Source organism: Castor canadensis, chromosome 9 (genome assembly GCF_047511655.1).
Source record: "Castor canadensis chromosome 9, mCasCan1.hap1v2, whole genome shotgun sequence".
In the NCBI taxonomy this organism is placed as follows: Eukaryota; Metazoa; Chordata; class Mammalia; order Rodentia; family Castoridae; genus Castor; species Castor canadensis.
Window position 1 is genome coordinate 53,878,842 of NC_133394.1, and position 19,609 is coordinate 53,898,450.

General features: G+C 37.0%; 1 protein-coding gene across 2 annotated transcripts in view; it reads left to right on the forward strand.

The window, feature by feature from the left end:
- Anxa5 (annexin A5) overlaps positions 1 to 14,000 on the forward strand; it is a 29,780-nt gene extending 15,780 nt beyond the window's left edge. For both annotated transcript variants that reach the window (XM_074041651.1, XM_020183765.2), the window contains exons 7-13: positions 2,504 to 2,583; positions 3,020 to 3,076; positions 9,131 to 9,224; positions 10,312 to 10,407; positions 12,014 to 12,072; positions 12,264 to 12,386; positions 13,487 to 14,000. In XM_074041651.1, coding sequence (XP_073897752.1) covers positions 2,504 to 2,583; positions 3,020 to 3,076; positions 9,131 to 9,224; positions 10,312 to 10,407; positions 12,014 to 12,072; positions 12,264 to 12,386; positions 13,487 to 13,549 — 572 coding nt within the window. In that variant the 3' untranslated portion in view covers positions 13,550 to 14,000. The remainder of the gene's footprint in view (positions 1 to 2,503; positions 2,584 to 3,019; positions 3,077 to 9,130; positions 9,225 to 10,311; positions 10,408 to 12,013; positions 12,073 to 12,263; positions 12,387 to 13,486) is intronic.
- The last annotated feature ends 5,609 nt before the right edge of the window (positions 14,001 to 19,609 follow it).

Sequence of the window (19,609 nt, forward strand, 5' to 3'; positions counted from 1 at the left end):
GTATAACATGACTTAGCACAACTGCAGTGGTTAAAGAATAGTAAAATTCAAAAGTCAGAGGGGAGAAGTCATCATACCTTTGAATATTAAGAGTGACTTCATGGTACAAGTGAGGCACTCAGCAGAATTTTATGAGTAGGTGGGTTTACTAAGTATCATTGACAAAGAAATAGATAAAATAGGGTGTGTATGCACACACACACAGAGGAACATCATTAAGTCTTAAAAGAGGAACTCCTGTCATTTGCAACAGCACAGATGAACTTAGAAGGCATTGTTAAGTGGAATAAGCCAGTGCACGATCTCACGTATATGCATAATCTAAAAACATCAGATTCATAGAAACTGAGAGTAGAGTGTTAATTGTCAGGAGTTGGTTGGGAGGCAGGGGGAGGAAAGGGGTGAAAGGGAGATGTTGGTTAAATTTAGTTCAGTGTTTCAGTTAGGTTGGACAAAAAGTTCTGAAGAATACTATATAGCATATTGACTGTATTAATAGTACTGTATTGTTTACTTGAAATTTTCTAAGAAAGTAGATCTTAAATGATTTTCACCACACACACACAAAAACTATGTGAAATGATAGATCTGATAATTAGTTTGATTGTAGCAGTCATTTCACAATGTATATGTGTATCAAAACATCATGTTGTAATACTTAAATATAATTTTTAGTTGTCTCATTAAAGCTGGGAGGAAAGATGAGTGGGTCTGAGTAGGTAAGAAGGTGTTTCTGGTGCAGGTATCCATGATCTTCAATGGCATGGACACTGAACTGAGGAGAGTAGATCCAGGGCATGGACCAAAGCCTGACTGCAGTGAAGAATGTGTGTGTCCTTTATGGAGACAGGTGAACAAGTGAGTCAGGCTGGGTAATAGATGGCTTTGTGTGCCTGCCTTGTGAATTTGGGCTTGATGCAAAGGTATTGTTAAGTTCCTAAGTGGGCAAAGGGACAATTGAAGGAGGAAGGAGGGTTGAATCAAGAGGCTTAGGTAGATAGGAGTTTGGGGAGGTAAGCTAGGTGCTTAGTATTTATGGCCATACTTAGGTTGCTGGGAAGTATGAGGAATATAAATTAGAGAAAATATTTTATGGGATTTGATGGTGATTGTGATGCTGGAACAGAGGAAGGAACCAAATATACCTGAGAGGTTTTGTGTTTGGTAACTGATAGTAAGACACATAATACTTTTTTGGACCTTTCATTTATTTTTATTTGTTATTTTTTTGGTGGTACTGGGGCTTGAACTCAGGACCTTGTGCTTGCTAATCAAGTTGGCTACCACTTGAGCCACACTTCCAGCCCTCTTGCTTTAGTTATTTTTTGGCTAGTGTCTCATGTTTTGTTTTGGGTCTGGGCCAGTCTCAGAATTCAATCCTCCTACCTATACCCTGCTCATTTGTTGAGATGAGGTCTTGCTGGGGATATCCTCTAACAGGAATCCTCCTGATCTCTGCCTCCTGAGTAATTGAGATTATAGGTGTGAGCCACCATGCTTGGCCCTTTTTTTTTTCCTTTTTTTAAGACAGGGTCTTGCTTTGTAGCTCATACTGGCCTCAAATTCTTGATCCTCCTGCCTCTGCCTAACAAGTGCTGGGGTCACAGGCATGCATCACCACATCTGGCGCTCTTTTTGGGCCTTTTAAAATAGAATTTTCAGATAATTATCTGCTTTCAGATAATGACTAAATCAATCCTTCTTTCCTTCCTTCCTTTTTTTTGAACTCAGGGCATCAGGCTTGTTAGGCAAGTGCTCTACCACTTGAGCCACTTTACCAGCCCTTTTTTGCGTTGGGTATTTTTGAAATATGTTCTCACTTTTGTTGCCATGGCTAGCTTTAAACCTCAATCTCTGCCTCCCAAGTAGCTAGGATTACAGGTCTGAGCCACCAGCATCTGGCTTACCTCTTTTCTTTTAATTGCAGCTGTTTGAGAATTAGTGAAAGTGGCTTATAGACTCTGTAGCTCTCTGTTCTCCCCTTTCCTATGACCTTATGTTGAAGACTTGGAAATAGAGGTAGGAGAGGTCATACTTTAAAATGTCATTGCTGCTTCTTAGAGTTAACTTGATTTGCTGCAGAAATAAAAATCTCATTAGTGGGAACAAAGAAAGGAAATTCAGAGGATGGAAGACCTTTAAATGCTAATCTTATAAAACATTTAAAAGGAAGCAAAGTTTAAACAGGACTGATTATGTTTAAAAGACTTTTTATGGTACTGTCATGTATTTACAAATCAGTAACTATACTGAGTGAAATCGTTTTGAAATGGTTGAGTCATGATTTAGGCTTGAATTAGTGCTTTTGGGAGACTCAAAGAAAAAAGCCACTCATTTAAAGCATTTACCTTTCATTTTTATATTACTGAGAGATGGACCAGAGAGAGAACTTAACTTACTCAAATGCAATGTTTCTTCACATCTTCTTCATTTAATTAATAAGGCAGGCTATCATTTTTTAATTGAAGCAGCTGTAAGTAAGTGTGAAATAATTCTGTTTCAGAGTATGGCTCAAGCCTGGAAGATGACGTGGTAGGGGATACCTCGGGATACTACCAGAGGATGTTGGTGGTTCTCCTTCAGGTATTGGGTGGAGACAGATCATAGTTTGATTAAAAAGTCTAAAGGCAGACTGGCCTGACTCTTAAGTAAGGCCACTTAAAATTCTTTTTAATAATTTCTAGTACTTGCAGATTCCTCTGCATATGGGAATCTGTGTGTTGCTGGTGCTTGTTTATGTTTCAGAAATCTGACCAAAACTCTTGATAACTAACTCATTCATTTGTTTTTATGGCAATATGTATCCTCTTCTTTAATAGAATTTAAAATCAGGAGGGTCATTACTGGTTTTGGACAGCACTGTGTGATAACTGTGAAATATTATAGAATGATATGCTCTGAACACAAACATATGGTTCCTAAGAGAAAAAGGTTTATGTGCAAAACCATTGGGTACAACCATTTTTCTGTTTGAATGAAAATACAACAATTCAGTAATGTGACCTATTCTCTCTTATAGGCAAATAGAGACCCTGATGCTGCAATTGATGAAGCTCAAGTTGAACAAGATGCTCAGGTGAGTGAGGTCTACTCTATGATATCTTTTCATGACTTGGAAATGGAAAAAGAATTTATGGTAGTGACAAACTACAATGTATGTTGTAAGAGCCTTTGGAAATAATCTAGTTTATGGGTCCCTTATAAATCATAAGAACCACAGAAGTAAATTTTTATTATTCGCATCTGGCCAGCAAAAAAGTTTTATCTCAAAACTTAAAGATATAAAAGAAATTATTTATCAAGTGCCACCTAGACATGTTATTATTTTTGTGAGTGTGGAACATTCACAAAATAGAGAATTTCACCAAAAAACCTAGTGTTATTGATTCTACTACCAGTGGTCTCCTACCAGGAGAGAATAAGGAAGAAAGAGTAAGGTACTTCATGGTAAGTGGTATTTAATTATAGAAGATATGATTAGTTATTTTATCATTAGAAAGTTTCTCTGTATTTCATTTGATAGAATTCTAAATAGTGTTGGTCTTTTGTCAGCTGTTTTTTAATGATTCCCAAGTGAAAATTTGCACTTAGGAATTTTAAATCCCAGTATAGTGTCAGTATGGTTCATAAAACAATCAAATGTAGGAAATAAATGTTAGGAAATTTGGAACATAAGAATTAAAGCTTAGAGATAGGTAATAAAGGAATTACTTGTGCTCTTAGAGTTACCTAGAGCAGCCTTGTCTCTGGACATGTGTTTTAATTAATAAGGTACAACATTGGTCCTTAGTCATACTCCAGTGAAAAAGGAAAAACCATGCACACTCTTCCAATGACTGTTCTGTATGTAACACCCACTGCTATGTGATCTGGCTTTGCTGGTAGGAAAGAAGAGAAAATCATATTATTTTGGATGGGTTAATTTCATAATGACTTCAGAATGCTGCCATCACTGGCTAACCAGGGAAAAAAGGAAATAGACATTTACTGAGGGCTCTTTATGCAGTGTTTGACTTTTGCCCTTTTCTCCCTTATAAAATGCAAGCTTGTGCATGTTGCTGTGTAAAATCTTAAAACCCACAAGCTGTTGAATATTAGGGGAGCATTGTGATAGAGAATGAGTAAGTATCAGAGGAGAGGAGATTTATTTGATAAAAACAGGGTATATACAGACCTGAAGTACCAAGGCAAAACCCCCTTGGACTATCAATATACACTTAATTTAAAAAAAGAGAAACATATATACAGAAACAAGCATGGTCATATACAAACTCAGTTGTAGAGCATGTTTGTAACCGTGTAAACTTGGGGAAAGAGAGAAAGGAAAAGGGAATGATAGAGCATCAGTAATATTGCATAACATAAGATGTGAAGGTAGAGGACAGGTTCTGCCCTGCTAGAGGGGGAGGTGGCCCGAACAATGTCATGTGAGTAAATGTAAAAATGATAAAGTAAAAAAGAATAATAATTTTTTAAAAAGAGTGAATTGAAAGATGTTGAAAAACTGGGGTGGAAGGTAAAGGAGAAAGGGAGAGTATTTGAAGGGATTGAATAGACCAAAGTAAAGCACACCCACAGAGGGCATACATTGAGACACCCCTCTGAATGTCAACTCAAATATTAATTATGAAAACTAGGACTGCAAAATAGGCACAGAGTATGTGGGGTGGGGGGGAACTCATGGGGGGGTAGAGGGTGAAGGAAGGAGATTAAGGTGATGGTTTATGGTAGATGGACTTCATATACCTGTATGAAACAAAACTAAAAACCTTGCAATTGCTTTAATTGAGGGAGAGAGACCATGGGAGCCAATGTAACTAATGTACAATATAAGTCTAATTGGAATTGTCACTATGAACCCCCCCCATATCATGAATATATCCTAATAAAAATTTATTTAAAAATGAGGGCGAGGAGGGAAAAATAAATTCCAGTGGGGGCTGGCACAAGGAACAGGGGAATGAGGGTGAATATGCTGAATGTATTTTATATCCATGAATGAAAATAGAAAAATGAAACCTGTTGAAATTGTTCTAGGAGAGTGGAGAGGGGAAGAGGGAGAATAATGGGAAGGGTGTAAATCCAAGTAAGATATACTTTAAAGATATATCCCCCTGTACAATTGTTATGCACTAATAAACATAAACAGATCTTAAAACCCTCCTGGGTTGCATTGTCTTTAGGAGAAGTCCAGGCCTCTTCATGTGGTTTATAAGCTATTTTGTGATCTGTGTCTAACTTATGCCTCCAGCCTCTCTCTTAATGTGCTCTTTCCTTCTTCTATTTCCCCCATTCTCCTGACTCGCTCCGCTTCAAAGGTCAGTCCTCAGATGCTTTTCAGGTAGTCCTGTCTGACCCTTGAAGTGTAAGTCAAGTGTCCTTTCCAGGGAAAACTAATATCCCAGGGTTCCTGTCATTGTACTCACCACCTCACACTGAAGCTGCCTGTTTGTCAGCTGTTACTTAACTCCTAGCATGCACTTAATACATAACTGATTCATAAATTAGTGCTGAACCCAAGTAGAGAGAGAGTAAACCCATGGCCCCTACTAAATAGTAGATCTAGGATTTCCAGATAGGCCTGTCTGACCCCAAAGCCTTTTCTGTTTCATGGAGCAACAGTCTCCATATTCTCAGTGTTAGTTCCTCCCTCTGATTTCCTCTAATATAAAGGGCTTATTAGAGTTAGATTGGAAGCACAGATCAGTGTAATTTCAAGAGCAACTTTCCAAAGTCACTCTCCCATTTCTTGGCTTTATTCACTTCTGAGATGACTTTACTGCTTTCCAACCAGTAATTCTTTGTGGGTTGTTAGTAGAAGATAATGCTGTTTCTCACATTCTTCTGCTCAGGAGTAGGAGTTCTGGAAGCTTCTCAAGTCCTGGTGTAGGAAGCCAGCTGCAGCAGTCTCAGATGACTGTGGTGAGCCCTCCATTAATGAACAGCGGGCAGATTTCCCAGCATAGGGGTGATGTCATGAGAGCATTGCTGCAGTCAAGACTGAGGGTGAAGTCGGGGAAGGGAGCTAATTTAACCTGGTTCTCAGTCATTTCTCTCAGAGCATTCACTGCAGAGTGCTGCTTCTTATACTGTCCTGGGCCTGTGAACTACCTGGGGATCTTGTAAAACTGGGTTCTGATTCTGCAGGTCTGTGTGGGGCCTGAGTGTCTGGCAACTCTCAGGGCACACAAACGCTGCATCTTGAAACCATGTTATGAGTACCCAGGCTGTATAGATGTCACTTACCTGTCATGCAGCAGACATGTTGAAACTCTGTATGTGTGAAAGCTGCCTTATGGAATGACTTTAAAGTATCTCTCCATGGAATCTGGGCTTTTCTCCCCTTCCAGTTAATAGGAACAGCAGAAAACAAGCTACACGGATGATACATTTTTTATTCTTTAAAACATATTATTGTTATTAAGTCAACCTTTTGGGAACAATTATTCTTTCAGCATTATTAAAACGAACACATCCATTTATATCTTCTTGCTGGGGAAGCTGGACTGTTAGCACTAATGAGGATTTAAGACCCTTAATTTAGGGTAAGCTGAAAAAAAGGTCCTTTACCAGCTTTTGAATTTTTTCTCTATGGATACCTGGTGCTAAAAAGATTCTTTTTATTTCAGGGCTCTGATGAACCACAGTGAGTCATTCACTTGGGAACTGAGCATTTTGTAGATAACATGACTTTTTAACATTTTAATGTGTTAAACTGACTCAACACTTTTAAAGTGTTAAAACTGATTTTTCTCTTCTTCCCTGCCAAATCTTTGTTTTATGCTTTCTATAGAAGGGGGAAAGAAGGTGAAAGAGAAGGGAATCAGTGTTTATTGAGCACCTGCTATTGATTATCTGATATTGTTTAAAGCATTTTAAAAGTTATATAATCGTATTAATTACCCTATGGAACTACTATTTTTACTCTGTAGGTAAGGGCATCGAGGCTTAAGAAAAGAGTAAGGTCAGTGCTGTTGGCTCATGCCTGTAATCTCAGTTACCTAGGAAGCTGAGATGGGGAGGATCATGGTTCAAGACCACCTGGGGCAGTAGTCCATATGAGACCTCATCTCCAAAATAACCAGAGCAAAAATGGACTGGAGGTGTGACTTAAGTGGTAGGGTACCTGCTTTGCACACATGAAACCCTGATTTCAAATCCCAGTCCCAACCCACTCCTCTCCCACCAAAAAAAGAAGAGAGTAAGTTGTTCATTTGAGATCTCATAGATAAGAACAAAGACCGTGTCTTTTTAACTTCCAAGTCTCTGTCCTTTGCCCTGAACCAGGAGTTATCATACTGTACTCGGGCTGAACTGTGTGAAAAGGGGAGGATGAGGAGGTGTGAAGGTCCCTCAACCAGAGCAGCTCTGTGAATATCAGACATCCATTCACTTACTGATTGATTGCAGTGCTGCAGAGCTCACCCAGGACCTTGTGCATGTCAGTTGTGCATACTACCACTGAACTATGCCCCCAGCCCTGGGAATCTTTTTTTAAGCAAGCACTCTACCACTTGAGCCATACTCCACTGCTTGGAATCCTTAGTTAGAAGAAAGGATACTTAGATCAAAACAAAACCTTTAACTGTCATTGTTTTGTATGAAGACACTTCATTATTATTGCATATGACTTACTTAATAGTTTTAGAATAAATACTGATCCGAGACCTAATTCTTCTAAGAAAATTGTGGTTACAGCAAACAAACAAACAAAACAACAGCTGAAATGTCACCAATTATTCCCATATGACAAGCTTAACTGCTCTACCTACTAGAGTAAAGTTGTAGAACTACAGAATAATTGGTAAGAAGTGCCTGCATCAGCAATGCCACAACATTGTACAGGACAAGCCTCCCTGTTGTAAGGGATTAATATATGTCTTTACATGTAGAAAACATACTAGAAATAGTTACCAACATCTGGTAATTTAAATTTTCTTAATTGTGTCTTTTTTCTGCTTACAGATTTTTCAAAGAATGTATTTTTTTTAAAGAACATGTATGGTTTTCATAATTAGAATTTTTGAAAGTTAATTTTAGAAAGTTCTATATAGTTCTAAAATTTAAATACATGTGTGACTTCATAGTATCTATTTTTTTTCAGTTTTGAAGAGCGTGCTAAGGTGGCCAGAATTAATATTGATTATTTTATTATTAACATAAATTAACCTCAAAACTGAATATGACAAGTATAAGTCTCATTTTTAAAAATAATTACCTGGAAATATAAAAATTGAGACCACCATAATCTACATTCTTAAACATACTGTGATCAAAACTTTTACATCCAAACACGATTTGCTTCTTCTCTCCTATTGATCTCTCCTATGGGCATGAGGCCAGCTCTCAGCAACCTCAAAGGACTGTATTCATCTTGGGTTAACAGGAGTACTTGAAACGAATCACTAAAATGGTAGTGTACTATAAAGACTTACTCTGGGTTTCAATAAACTATCCACATCTCATTAAGTGGTCTCAGATTTAACGATAATGTTTGGTTTAGGAATTTTTAAAATCACTTTTCTTTTTTCCATATCAGAAAGTAAATATGGGCACTCAAGTGATTGAACAAGTATTTATTAACTGCCTGATATGTGCCAACTACTGTTATACACCACAGCCTTTTAAAAAATTTAATGTGGTCTTTGGATAAATGAAAATATTTTATTGCTGGCTTTGGTTAAACCTCAATTGTGAAGAGAAAATACAGAATTTACTTTTTGTCATATGCATTGAACAGCTATAGAGCAAGTAAAACAGAAAATACAGATAACTTAGCTTCCAGTTAAATTATTTTCCAGTCTATAAATGGATGTTCAGCAATGAAATAATCAGAATGTTTCTCCAACCCTTTGTTCCTGAAAATTACAGTAGACATCTTGTGAAGACTTATTCTTGCACCATTGCTATGCTTTTCACTTTGACCTGTTAATGTGCTATTGTAGAGTTCTGTATAAGCTCCCAAGAAGTTCCAACTTCAGAGGGCTGAGTTTCATAGTAGGAAACTTTACACATGAAGAATAAGTTGTGAATCAGGTAATTTACTATTCAGGGACTAAAAAACAAGGATTATTAAGAACCTAAGAATGAGATAGAAAAATTTATTAATTGAAGTTGAAATTTTTTGCAGGCTTTGTTTCAGGCTGGAGAGCTTAAATGGGGGACAGATGAAGAAAAGTTTATCACCATCTTTGGAACACGAAGTGTGTCTCATTTGAGAAGGGGTGAGTGAAAAAGATCTGTATGAGACAAATATTTTGGTAAATTTTATATATGAGCCAGTATGACAGAATACCTACTACACAGCAGGCACTTACTGAATGAATCAGTTTTTTCTCCTTTTTAAAATCAGCGTATGTTAATTGCACATAGAGTGCGGTTTCATTATATTTCCATACCTGCAATACAAGGTACTTTCATTATTTGTACTCTTCCATTGCTGTTTCTTACTTCTCTCTCTCTCCTCTATTTTTTGTGAGCTTGATTTTGTTCTTGTTTTTGTTTTTTGGCCCCCTGATTTCCACAAATAAGAGAAAACGTGGTACATATTTTTGTGGGACTGGCTTCATGAATCCATTTTTGTACTTTTCCTTTTCTGGTGACCTAGAGAAATCTCATAATGCTTTTCGCTGCTACTATAACCTTTACAAGACAAGAGTACCTTAGTCTACCCCGCACCATCAGATGGTAGAGGGGGACATTAGGGCTCTACCTTGTTACTCTCAAAAGTCATAGGTCACCAAGGAGTGGCTTATTCCTAAACATTGGTACCTAAGACCTTGTCTCCAGATACTCAGTTCTTGTGATATCACTGAGAATGAATTCAGTGGCAAGTGACAAAAAAAACCCTAGTAATGACTAGAAATCGGGCTTTATTTCCATGGTTGATTTGGTAGAATCTTGGATCTTTCTGTTTTTCTGCTCGTTAGTGTCTTGGTTTTCTTTCTTAGGCTTGTTAGTTAATCAGCATGAGATGGTTGCTGTAGGTCCAAACATAACCATTTTCACAGCAGAAAGAAAAGGGTAAAGTAGTCATATGTGTTGACTACTTTTTTAAAGGAAGAAGAAAGGCTTCTCAGAATCCCCTACAACATGTTTACCTTTAAGTCTCATTGAGTATGAGTAGTGAGGGGCCTGGGAAGTCAGTGAATAAAGAATGCTTATTTAACACATTAAGGCTCTGGACAAAGGTTCTGTCAGCAAGGAAAGAGAAAGTTGTGTTCCATAGGATAATGCCTGGTCGCAATAAATATCTTCTTTCTGAAAAGAGTAATTCTAACATGATTAAGAAATCGTTTTCGTTTTCTCTAGTGTTTGATAAATACATGACTATATCAGGATTTCAAATTGAGGAAACCATTGACCGGGAGACTTCTGGTAATTTGGAGCAACTACTCCTTGCTGTTGGTAGGTAATTTTATAATGCACATAATACTTATGGTGATAAGAGCTGAGGTATTTTATTCAGTTGAGGTTAAATCTGAAAATAATTACATATTTCTTTATGAAACAAGAAGCACTGGATGAAGAAAATTCCTAAATTTCAAGTTGAGAAGTCTGCTTTGATGTTGGAAATATGTGATTGCCTGTTTAATTTATTGAATTAATGAAATACTAATAGGATTTAAAAAAAAAATCAATTCAGAGTTTTATTAAGATGTTAGTATTTCATTGTGAATCTAAAATGTTGTGGATATTTTTGCAGAGGCTTGTAAATGTTATTTCTAACACCTATGGAATTTTAGAGTGCTTTGGAATACTGTCCTCACAGCTTTAAGGTTGATTGAGAAATTATCATCTGGTTAGAAACAGAGCATCTGTGATGTAATAGAAGATGTGATAATGGTTGCTTTCAGGTGAAACAGTTTGGAGTTTTATTTTAATTAAATATTCAGAATGATTTGGAAAAATTGAAGAAATGAGTTTGTGCAAGTGATTGTAGTTTTATATACTCTCCAAATCCAGAGAGAATCTTGTTTTGAGTTTCCATGGGTTCTAGTTTTCATGAGTCTGAAGGGAGCCTCTGTCTAGTGTTGGTTCTGAATATTTGACATATTTTGTTTGTTTGTTTTCTGAAGACTAAGCTAAAGGTATGTATGAACCAACATTAAAAGTAGGCTTCCAGGGCTCAAGTGTTAGTGTCTGCCTGGGAAGACCCTGAGTTCAAATTCCAATACAGGGTACAGGAAAAAAAAAAAAAAAGAGTAGCCCCCCATTTGGATATGCAGTTTACATATTTGTACTAGAAAACCTTTAGACAGTTCTTTAGTAATTAGAATACACATAAAAATTAAGACCTTTTTAGTTACTGGTGGCTTTTTTTCTTAAGCATTAGAAAAGGGAGAATTGAAAGATTTTTTTTTTATCTTTGTATAGTAAGGAATATTTATATGATAGGTTTCTTGAAGCTGAGAAGACTGAGGTGTGAGCAACTTAGACCTACACCAGATATGCACATTTTCAGAGAAGATAAACTTTTCTAATGTCAACTTCTCTAAGCGTTTGTACCGAAATGGATAAATCCATGCTGCTTATGTGAATCATGGATTTTAAAGAATATGAAGATAATATAGAAAGATGGTCCAAGATTTTCCAAAGATTAGTGTAGTAATCTTGTATCATTAGCTTGACTATCTTGGAATGGAAACTTGCATGCTGCTCGTGTAATTTATTGGTGATGAAAAAGGTTGTGGCATGATAAACACCCAGTCTGCCAAAACTGCAATATCCAAAAGTGCTCATAGAACAAAGGGGCTCTGAAAAAAACTTTTGCCCCTTGTTCTAAATGCCTTCTTATGCAGAACTCAAACCTTTACGGAAATCTAAGCCAGTATCCACAAAAATACTTGGTGAGTGAGAATCTGGTCACTTGCAGATAAGCAGCATTTTGGCCTGCTACTTTTGTGCTTCTGTAGAATGAGAGCTATTAAGGAGGCAGCATTTGAATTTTAATGACTTCATCCTTTTCACATAAGAATAGCCTCTGACCACCGTTGCTTATTTATTTTCTTAGTGAAATCAATTCGAAGCATACCTGCCTACCTTGCAGAGACCCTTTACTATGCTATGAAGGTAAGTAGATCTTTTAAAAAATTGATCTTTCTAGTTATTATCTCCATCCATCTCTGATTATGTTTATGTTCTTAAAACATGTAGCCCACTTCTACTAAATTGATTGACTTATTGATTTAGTCCAATTTAGGGCTTTTGATGCTATATTTGAAGTATTTAAACAATGTGTCTCTCTTTTTCTTTTTTTAAAGGGAGCTGGGACCGATGATCACACCCTCATCAGAGTCATGGTGTCCAGGAGTGAGATTGATCTGTTTAACATTAGGAAGGAGTTCAGGAAGAATTTCGCCACATCTCTTTATTCCATGATTAAGGTAGTAGATCTTTTCTGTAAGTTATCTTTAGATATCCAAGTCAGACTAATACAGAGTATGCAAAGCACGGGTGCATGAATCCAATTCTTTTGCTGAATTAAAATTTTGTTGTGGTCTAATTGGAGATAGGAGTTCTGAAGCTCAGCAGGATGTTTTCTGTAGTAGGGATGGAGTGATAGCTTGGGTACTGGTGTGGCCAAAGCTCTTAATGAACTTAGGAACATTATTTAGTAGTGGTGACAGATGACTCAACAAACCCAAGCTCTTGTCCATGATAACAATATGTTCTTTCTGTCTTTTATCAGTTCCAGCTATCTTCATGAGTTCCTCTTTTCTTACATATCAGTTGTTCCTTTCTTTATTGTCTCTGGTGTTGGTTCTAAGTTCAGACACCAGGTCCTCAGTGGAGTAAATAAGGAGCCAAGGAAATGCTATCATTTTGATTTAAGAGCCAGTCACTCTGTAGCCTCTATTTAAATTTGTCTGAAGTTCTTTTGACTGCCACGCCCTTCCCACCCCCAGCGCCTTTTGGATAAAGGTTAATGTGGGCCATGCGTGGAGCAGGATTTCAGTTGAGCTAAAGCTTTTAATTTAATGTGTGTGGAATGGATGGACTGGAGGGCACTAGAGAGTTTGCTCATGCACTCATGTCCTTAAGCCCGAACAGTGCATGCATGCTTTCACGGGGGAAAGCATGTTCTGCCTTTCTGTCTTAGAGCCAAAGCCCTAATATCCAGGTGGCCCCAGCATTGTCCCTCTATAGCCAGATATGTACTATGTGATAGAAAGCTGGAGTCTGTTTGGAAAGCTTGATTTTATTGTAGTTATAAAGGTTTCTCTGTTCTCTCTGTCACTGGATAGAAGAACATACTTCATTGTGTTTAATAAACTGTGCCTTTAAAGGATAAAATTAGAAAGTTAAACTACCTTGGTAGGAATGACCCCGTGTAATATTCCTGATGTGAAAGTCATACACAGAGAAGTTACCCACTTGGGAGAAAAGTCACATGAATAAAATGTCTTGCCAGATATTTCTGAGTGTTTTATTTCCTGTGACTTCTGTGAGTCATGGAAGTTAATGGAGTTCATTTGGGTTTCAGGGCGACACATCTGGGGACTATAAGAAAACCCTGCTGCTGCTCTGCGGAGGAGAAGACGACTGATGTGTCACCTGGAGAGCTCTGTCTGCCTCCGCTCCCGCCTTCCTTCTGCACACCTAGCTGTACTTTTTGTATCCAGTGCCTGACACGATGCCTTATTCATACTAGCATGCTAATGACCAAAACATGTTGTAGAAGAAAATAGCGGTGCTTTTTTCTGATCTCCTGTGAGATCGTTCTGTTTCTTTGTAGTACTGAATTATACTTACATTACTAAACTCTGAGTGATTAATATCTTCCTTTTAGAAGTCAGATTGCTTTTATCCTTTTTTGAAAAAAACTTTCATTTATATTAAATCGATAACTGTATTACCTTAGTCGGAACCTTAGCCTTAAAATTGTGAAGTCCTGCAAGTGTTATTAATCGAGTTTATGACTAAATGTAACCCTGCAGAAATTATGGTGGTTATATTCAAAAGGTTAATGACAAATAAACATTTCCTTTCTCCTCAAATATGTGTGAGTGTATTTTTAGCAAGTTTATTTATTTAGCAATGATATACCCTTTTCAAGCCAGACAGTGGTATTAGCTGAGAAGTGAATTTACAGTGGTCTTTTGGATAGAAATGCAGCACCAAGACTGAATTTCCTCCAGTATGGAGTGAGGGAGGAGTGGAAGGGCCTGGTTCACTTGCAGCGTGTTTATTTGGGCAGCAGCCAAGGCAGTCTTGTGTTGTTTTTTGTTTAGTAGGGAAACTGATTTTAAAACCTAACCTAAAAACTCAGAGTACTAGCTTTTCTGTTATTATAAACTTATTTTTCCTATTTACCATCTGCTACCTTTGACATAAAAATACATTTTTTAGAAGAGAGCAGTTTTAGCTTTTTCTATTAGTTATCCTTCACATTTTCTGCTTTCAGACTGCCTCTTGAGTTGGTGCCATTTGCAGAGTAAGTACAAATTTTTCCATTTATGCTTATACCCTTATGTCTTATTAGAGCAAAGTGATTGTCATTAATAAGACATTTTTAAGTAAAGTAGATATACTCCCTTTGAGAACTTTTAAATAATAAAGATCTTTTTAAAACCTTTAGTGCTCCTCAGAATAACCAAGGGAATCAAGAAAATTGTATACATGTACATGTAATTCCGGATTCCCTCTCAAGAAACTTCATAGGCAGTTTTGATACAGAACCAAGTTCAGTTACTTACACTTCTCTTATGAAAGCTGCTATGTTAAGAGTTCTGTTTTACTTTTTTAATAGCTCACTGACTGTAAATATGTCTTGGATTTTTTTATTTATGTTTCAAAAGAAATTATCTTGACATATATGCATATATATGTATATATGGAGTTCCTTTTTGCTATAAACGGTGTAAAGATAAGGTTAGATTCATACCTCACAGATCAGGCAAGTCTCAAAATGGTTCAAAGATTTAAAAATTTAATCATGAACAGAACAAAATGTGGGGAATTTCTTCATACTGGTACCTATTAGCTTCTCTGGGAAGGAGATTCTGAGAAGGAGTTAGGGATGCAGAAGGTTTACTGAGTAGAAATGGTAGGAAGCAGGACTGGGCAAGGGTGGTATAACACTGCTTTGCAGGCCTGACCAAGACTTTACCAGTGTGATGTGGAGCTGTAGGGCAGAAATTCCTATGAGAGGAGCCTTGTGCTACACAGAAATACCTGGACCATGTACCACACCCTTGCACAGTTACTGGCTAGTGTCTGCTTGGGAAGAGCTTGGCTCAGGCTCTAAAGCTGAGGCAGGCCTAAAGGAGGTATAGCAGTTAGGGGCTGTCAGCAACCCATACACAGCTTGGGAGTCAGTCTCCTATCTTTACTTCTCTCTTCCCCTTCCCTCCCACTCCTCTTTTTTTTTTTTTGAGACAGGGTCTCACCTCTATGTAGCCCAGAATGACTTTGAACTCGAGGTCCTTCTGTCTGTGCCACCATACTCAGCTTGAGTCATTTCTCCCTCTCCTCCTCCTCCTCTTCCTCCTTTTTGGCAGTACTGGGGTTTTAAGTCAGTAGGGCCTCATTCATGCTAGGTGGGTGCTCTACCACTTGAGCCAAGTTTCTAGCCTTTTTGCTTTAGTTATTTTTCTTGCATTTTTGCCTGGATCAGCCTGACCACAATCCTCCTATTTATATATCCTGAATAGCTGGCATGAACCCTATGCTTGGGTTATGTAATCTTTTTTTAAAAGCATGTCTGCTTAGTGCAGCTCCATATCTTCCAAAATAATCTTGAAGTAGGAGGCCTTTCACCCCAAATCCAAAAGCCATAAAAGAAAAATGCTTATTATTCACTACCTGAAACCAAAAATTTCTTCATGATCAAAGTAAGAAGGGAGAGAGAAAAGAGGGAGGAAAGGTAGAATCACCATCAAACATAAGACAATTTAAAGGACAAATGAAAAACTGGGAAAATATTTGCAGTTCATATAACAGTTAATCTCTTTAATATATAAATAATATCTAGAAAGTTAAAAAAACCCAAACAGTATTATAGTAAAAAAAAATAGTTCTCAGAATATGAAATACAAATGGTCCTTAAGCATATAAAAGATCCTTATTGTTGTTCCTGATAATTGGAATGCAAATTCAAATTACCTTAAAATTCCTTTTTTCCCTATCAGATTATCGAAAGTCCAAAAGTCGGGCAATACACTGTTGGTAAACTGATGAATGAGGACCTCTCACATAGAGCCAATAGAGATGAGAAGTAGTCCGACCCTTCTGGAGGGTACTTGGGTAATATTTTCAAAACCATAAATACATTTACCTTCTGACCTAGCACAGCATGCTATGCATTTATTCTACCCATAACCTACACATTTATGAAATGCCATGTGCACAAGGTTATTACCATGACATTGTTTTAGCAAAAGCTTGGAAATAACCCGAATGCCCATAAGTAGAGGACTGGTTAAATAAACTGCAGTAGATGCAAATAGTGGAATGCTATACAGCATAAATGCAGCTTTTTAGATACTTTATGGCAGGCTCTCCAAAATAGATCTCCCTTTAGTGAAAAAAGCGAGGTATATGACAGTGTCTATGTATTCCTACATTTTGTATGGACAGTTGGAGGTGAGGGTGGGGGAGGAGAATAAGAATGTATACTTATACGAGCTTGTTTCTACATGAAGACATGCTGAAAGATACTTAGGACATTAATAAAAGTGGTTGCCTATAGATTAGGAGATCATCTATCCCTGTTTTCCAAGATGGAACCTCTTCACGACTGTTGACCTAAATAATTATGAGTAGTACCACTCTCCTTATGAGTGTATGTGCTCTGTTTTAGTGATGATAATATGGTGAGGATATAATTCTTAATGTATACAATTAGTGAATTGATGTTTAAAGTGTGATTTGCCACAACAGGCAAACTTAGGAAAATCACCTACAGGAAAATATTTGCCACTCATAGGTATAATTTCCCTAATATGTGCAGAGGGTCTTCATATTGAAAGTAAATGACCAATAGCTAATGAAGGCAACTTTGAAAGGACATTAGCAACTTATTTGTAGTGTAGGAAATATAAATTATTGTGAAATGTTTGGAAAGATGTAAAATCTTGCTCATAATGAAAGTAATACAAAACAAAATTATAGCAAGGTCTACTTTTTCATTTAGCAATTTGGCAAAGATTAAAACTTTATTGATAATGGTCTTAAGAAATTCTGTCATAGAGCTGGAGGCTGGCTCAAATGGTAGAGTATCTGCCTATCAAGCCCAAAACCCTGAGTTCAAACCCCAGTACTGGCAAAAAAGTATTTTAACAAAGTAATAATCTTGTACCTGGATGATGCCAATGTCAGTTGTTCTATTCTCTTTGGAGGGTATTTGATGTTTCAGATCATATTTACAAATACATATACTCTGATTCAAAGGATGTAGTTCTAGGAAATGCTTGCACATACTTAAAGCATATGTGAAATAACATAGGGTTAAGGGTATTCATTGTAGCATTGCTTCTAATAATAAAATATTGAAACACACTAAAAGTCTGTCAGTGGGGGCTGATATGCAAAGTAACCATGTACATTTGTACAATGGATACAATGGCTGTAACACAGCTACAAAGAGCAATGCATTAGCTTTTTATCACTGTGAAAAATACCCAAGATAATCAACTTTTAAAGGAGGAACTTTTAAACGAGGAAAGGTTCACTTTGGCTCAGATTTGGAAATTTCAGTCTACATTTGGTTGGCCTGTTGTTTTGGGATCCTCAGCAGCATAGTATTTCATGGTGTGAGTGAATGGCAGAGAAAGCTTGCTTACCTCATGGCAGCCAGGAAGCAAAAAGGGAAAGGAAGGGGCCAAGGTATGCCTTCTACTTGTCCCTACCTCCTGAAAGGTTCCACTACCTCCCAGTTGTGCCACAGGTTAGAGACCAAATCTGTGGGGGGGTGGGGGGGGGCATTTCAGATCCAAAACAAGTAAAAACATTCCATATGTATTGATGTGGAAAAATACTGAGGAATATTGTTAGATGAATACATTGGGATGCATAATAATGCTGATAATATGGCTACCATTTGTGTGTAAAAAAGGAAAAATAATTCCTGAATGCTTATATTTGCAAGAATACAGTATTTTGGGGGAAACATAGACACTAGTAACAACGATTGTTGGGGGAGGAAGAAAACTGAGTGGATGAGGGACAGGAAAAAGCAAGATATTTCACTGCATACTTTTTTAGTCTTGATTTTTTAGACAATACAGGGGTTTGAACTCAGGGCCTCATGTTTGCTAGGTAAGCACTGACCATTTGAGCCACTCTGCCAGCCCTTTTTTGTGATGGGTTTTTTCAAGAAAGGGTCTGGTGAACTATTTGCCTGGGCTGGCTTTGAACTACAGTCCTCCTGATCTCTGCCTCCTGAATAGCTAGCATTATCGGTGTAAACCACCAGTGCCCAGCAGTCTTGATTTTTGAATCAAGTAAATATATTCTTTTAAAACATACACACATTATCCCAAATTAAACACAATCTTTGATTGTATATAATGGAAAAATATGAAGAACAATACATTGAATGTTTTAAAACACTCAGTATAAATTTATCAATGTGAGAGCTTTATTATTGTCAGTGCAACCTTGCCTTGGTTTAGGAGTGCTCAATTCTGCAGAGTTCAGGAATTGTGAATTCAGGGAAATTTGAAAGAGAATCAGAGAGTCTAGATTCAAGTTAAGTCAAATTTCATGTTGTTTTTTTTTAATCTCATTTTAGTTTTTTTTTTAGAGTTAGGTATATTGAGGTTGCGTTTACATAGAGTAAGTGTCTTTTTTTTTTTTTTTTTGTGGTAGTGGGGCTTAAACTCGGGGCCATGCACTTGCTAGGTAGACTCTACCACTTGAACCAGTCCACTAACCCAAAATTCATTCCTTTTAGGTATAAATCTTGACAAATATACAAACTTACGACAATTATCATTACAATTAAGACATGGAATATTTATTTTCATTCCCTACCAGAAAGTTTTCTCAAGCCCTTAGGCAGTCGATCGTTTTCTGCCCACTCCAACGCTAGACAACTACTAATCTGGTTTCTGTTCCTGTAGTTTTTCTTTTTCACAATGTAATATGAATGGACTCATACAATGGATAGCTTTTTCAGTCTGGTTTCTTTCAGGTAACATAATCCATTTGAGGTACCATCATCTTGTAGCATGATTCGGTAGTTAGTTCTCTTTCTCTGTAGCCTTGCATTGGATGAATATAACAATGTGTTTGTTCACTCACTGGTTGATGGATGTTAAGGTTATTTCCATATTTGAGTTATTGTGAAAAAATCTAAACAATTTCATGTGGACTTATTCTACTTTTTTCAATAAATAATAATAGGATTGGTGGATTATGTGTTAAATCTATGTTTTATAAAAAACTGCTAAACTATTACCCAAAATGATATAATCATTTTACTTGCTAGAGCAATGTGTATATACTTGTAATTTATATAAATATAAAATATGTACCACAAATTTGGTATTTAAAATAACACAAATGATTATCTTGTAGTTTCAGAAGTCCAAAATTAGTCCTACCTGGGTTAAAATTAAGGTGTTGGCAGGGCTGTACTCCTATCTACGGGCTTTGGGGGAGA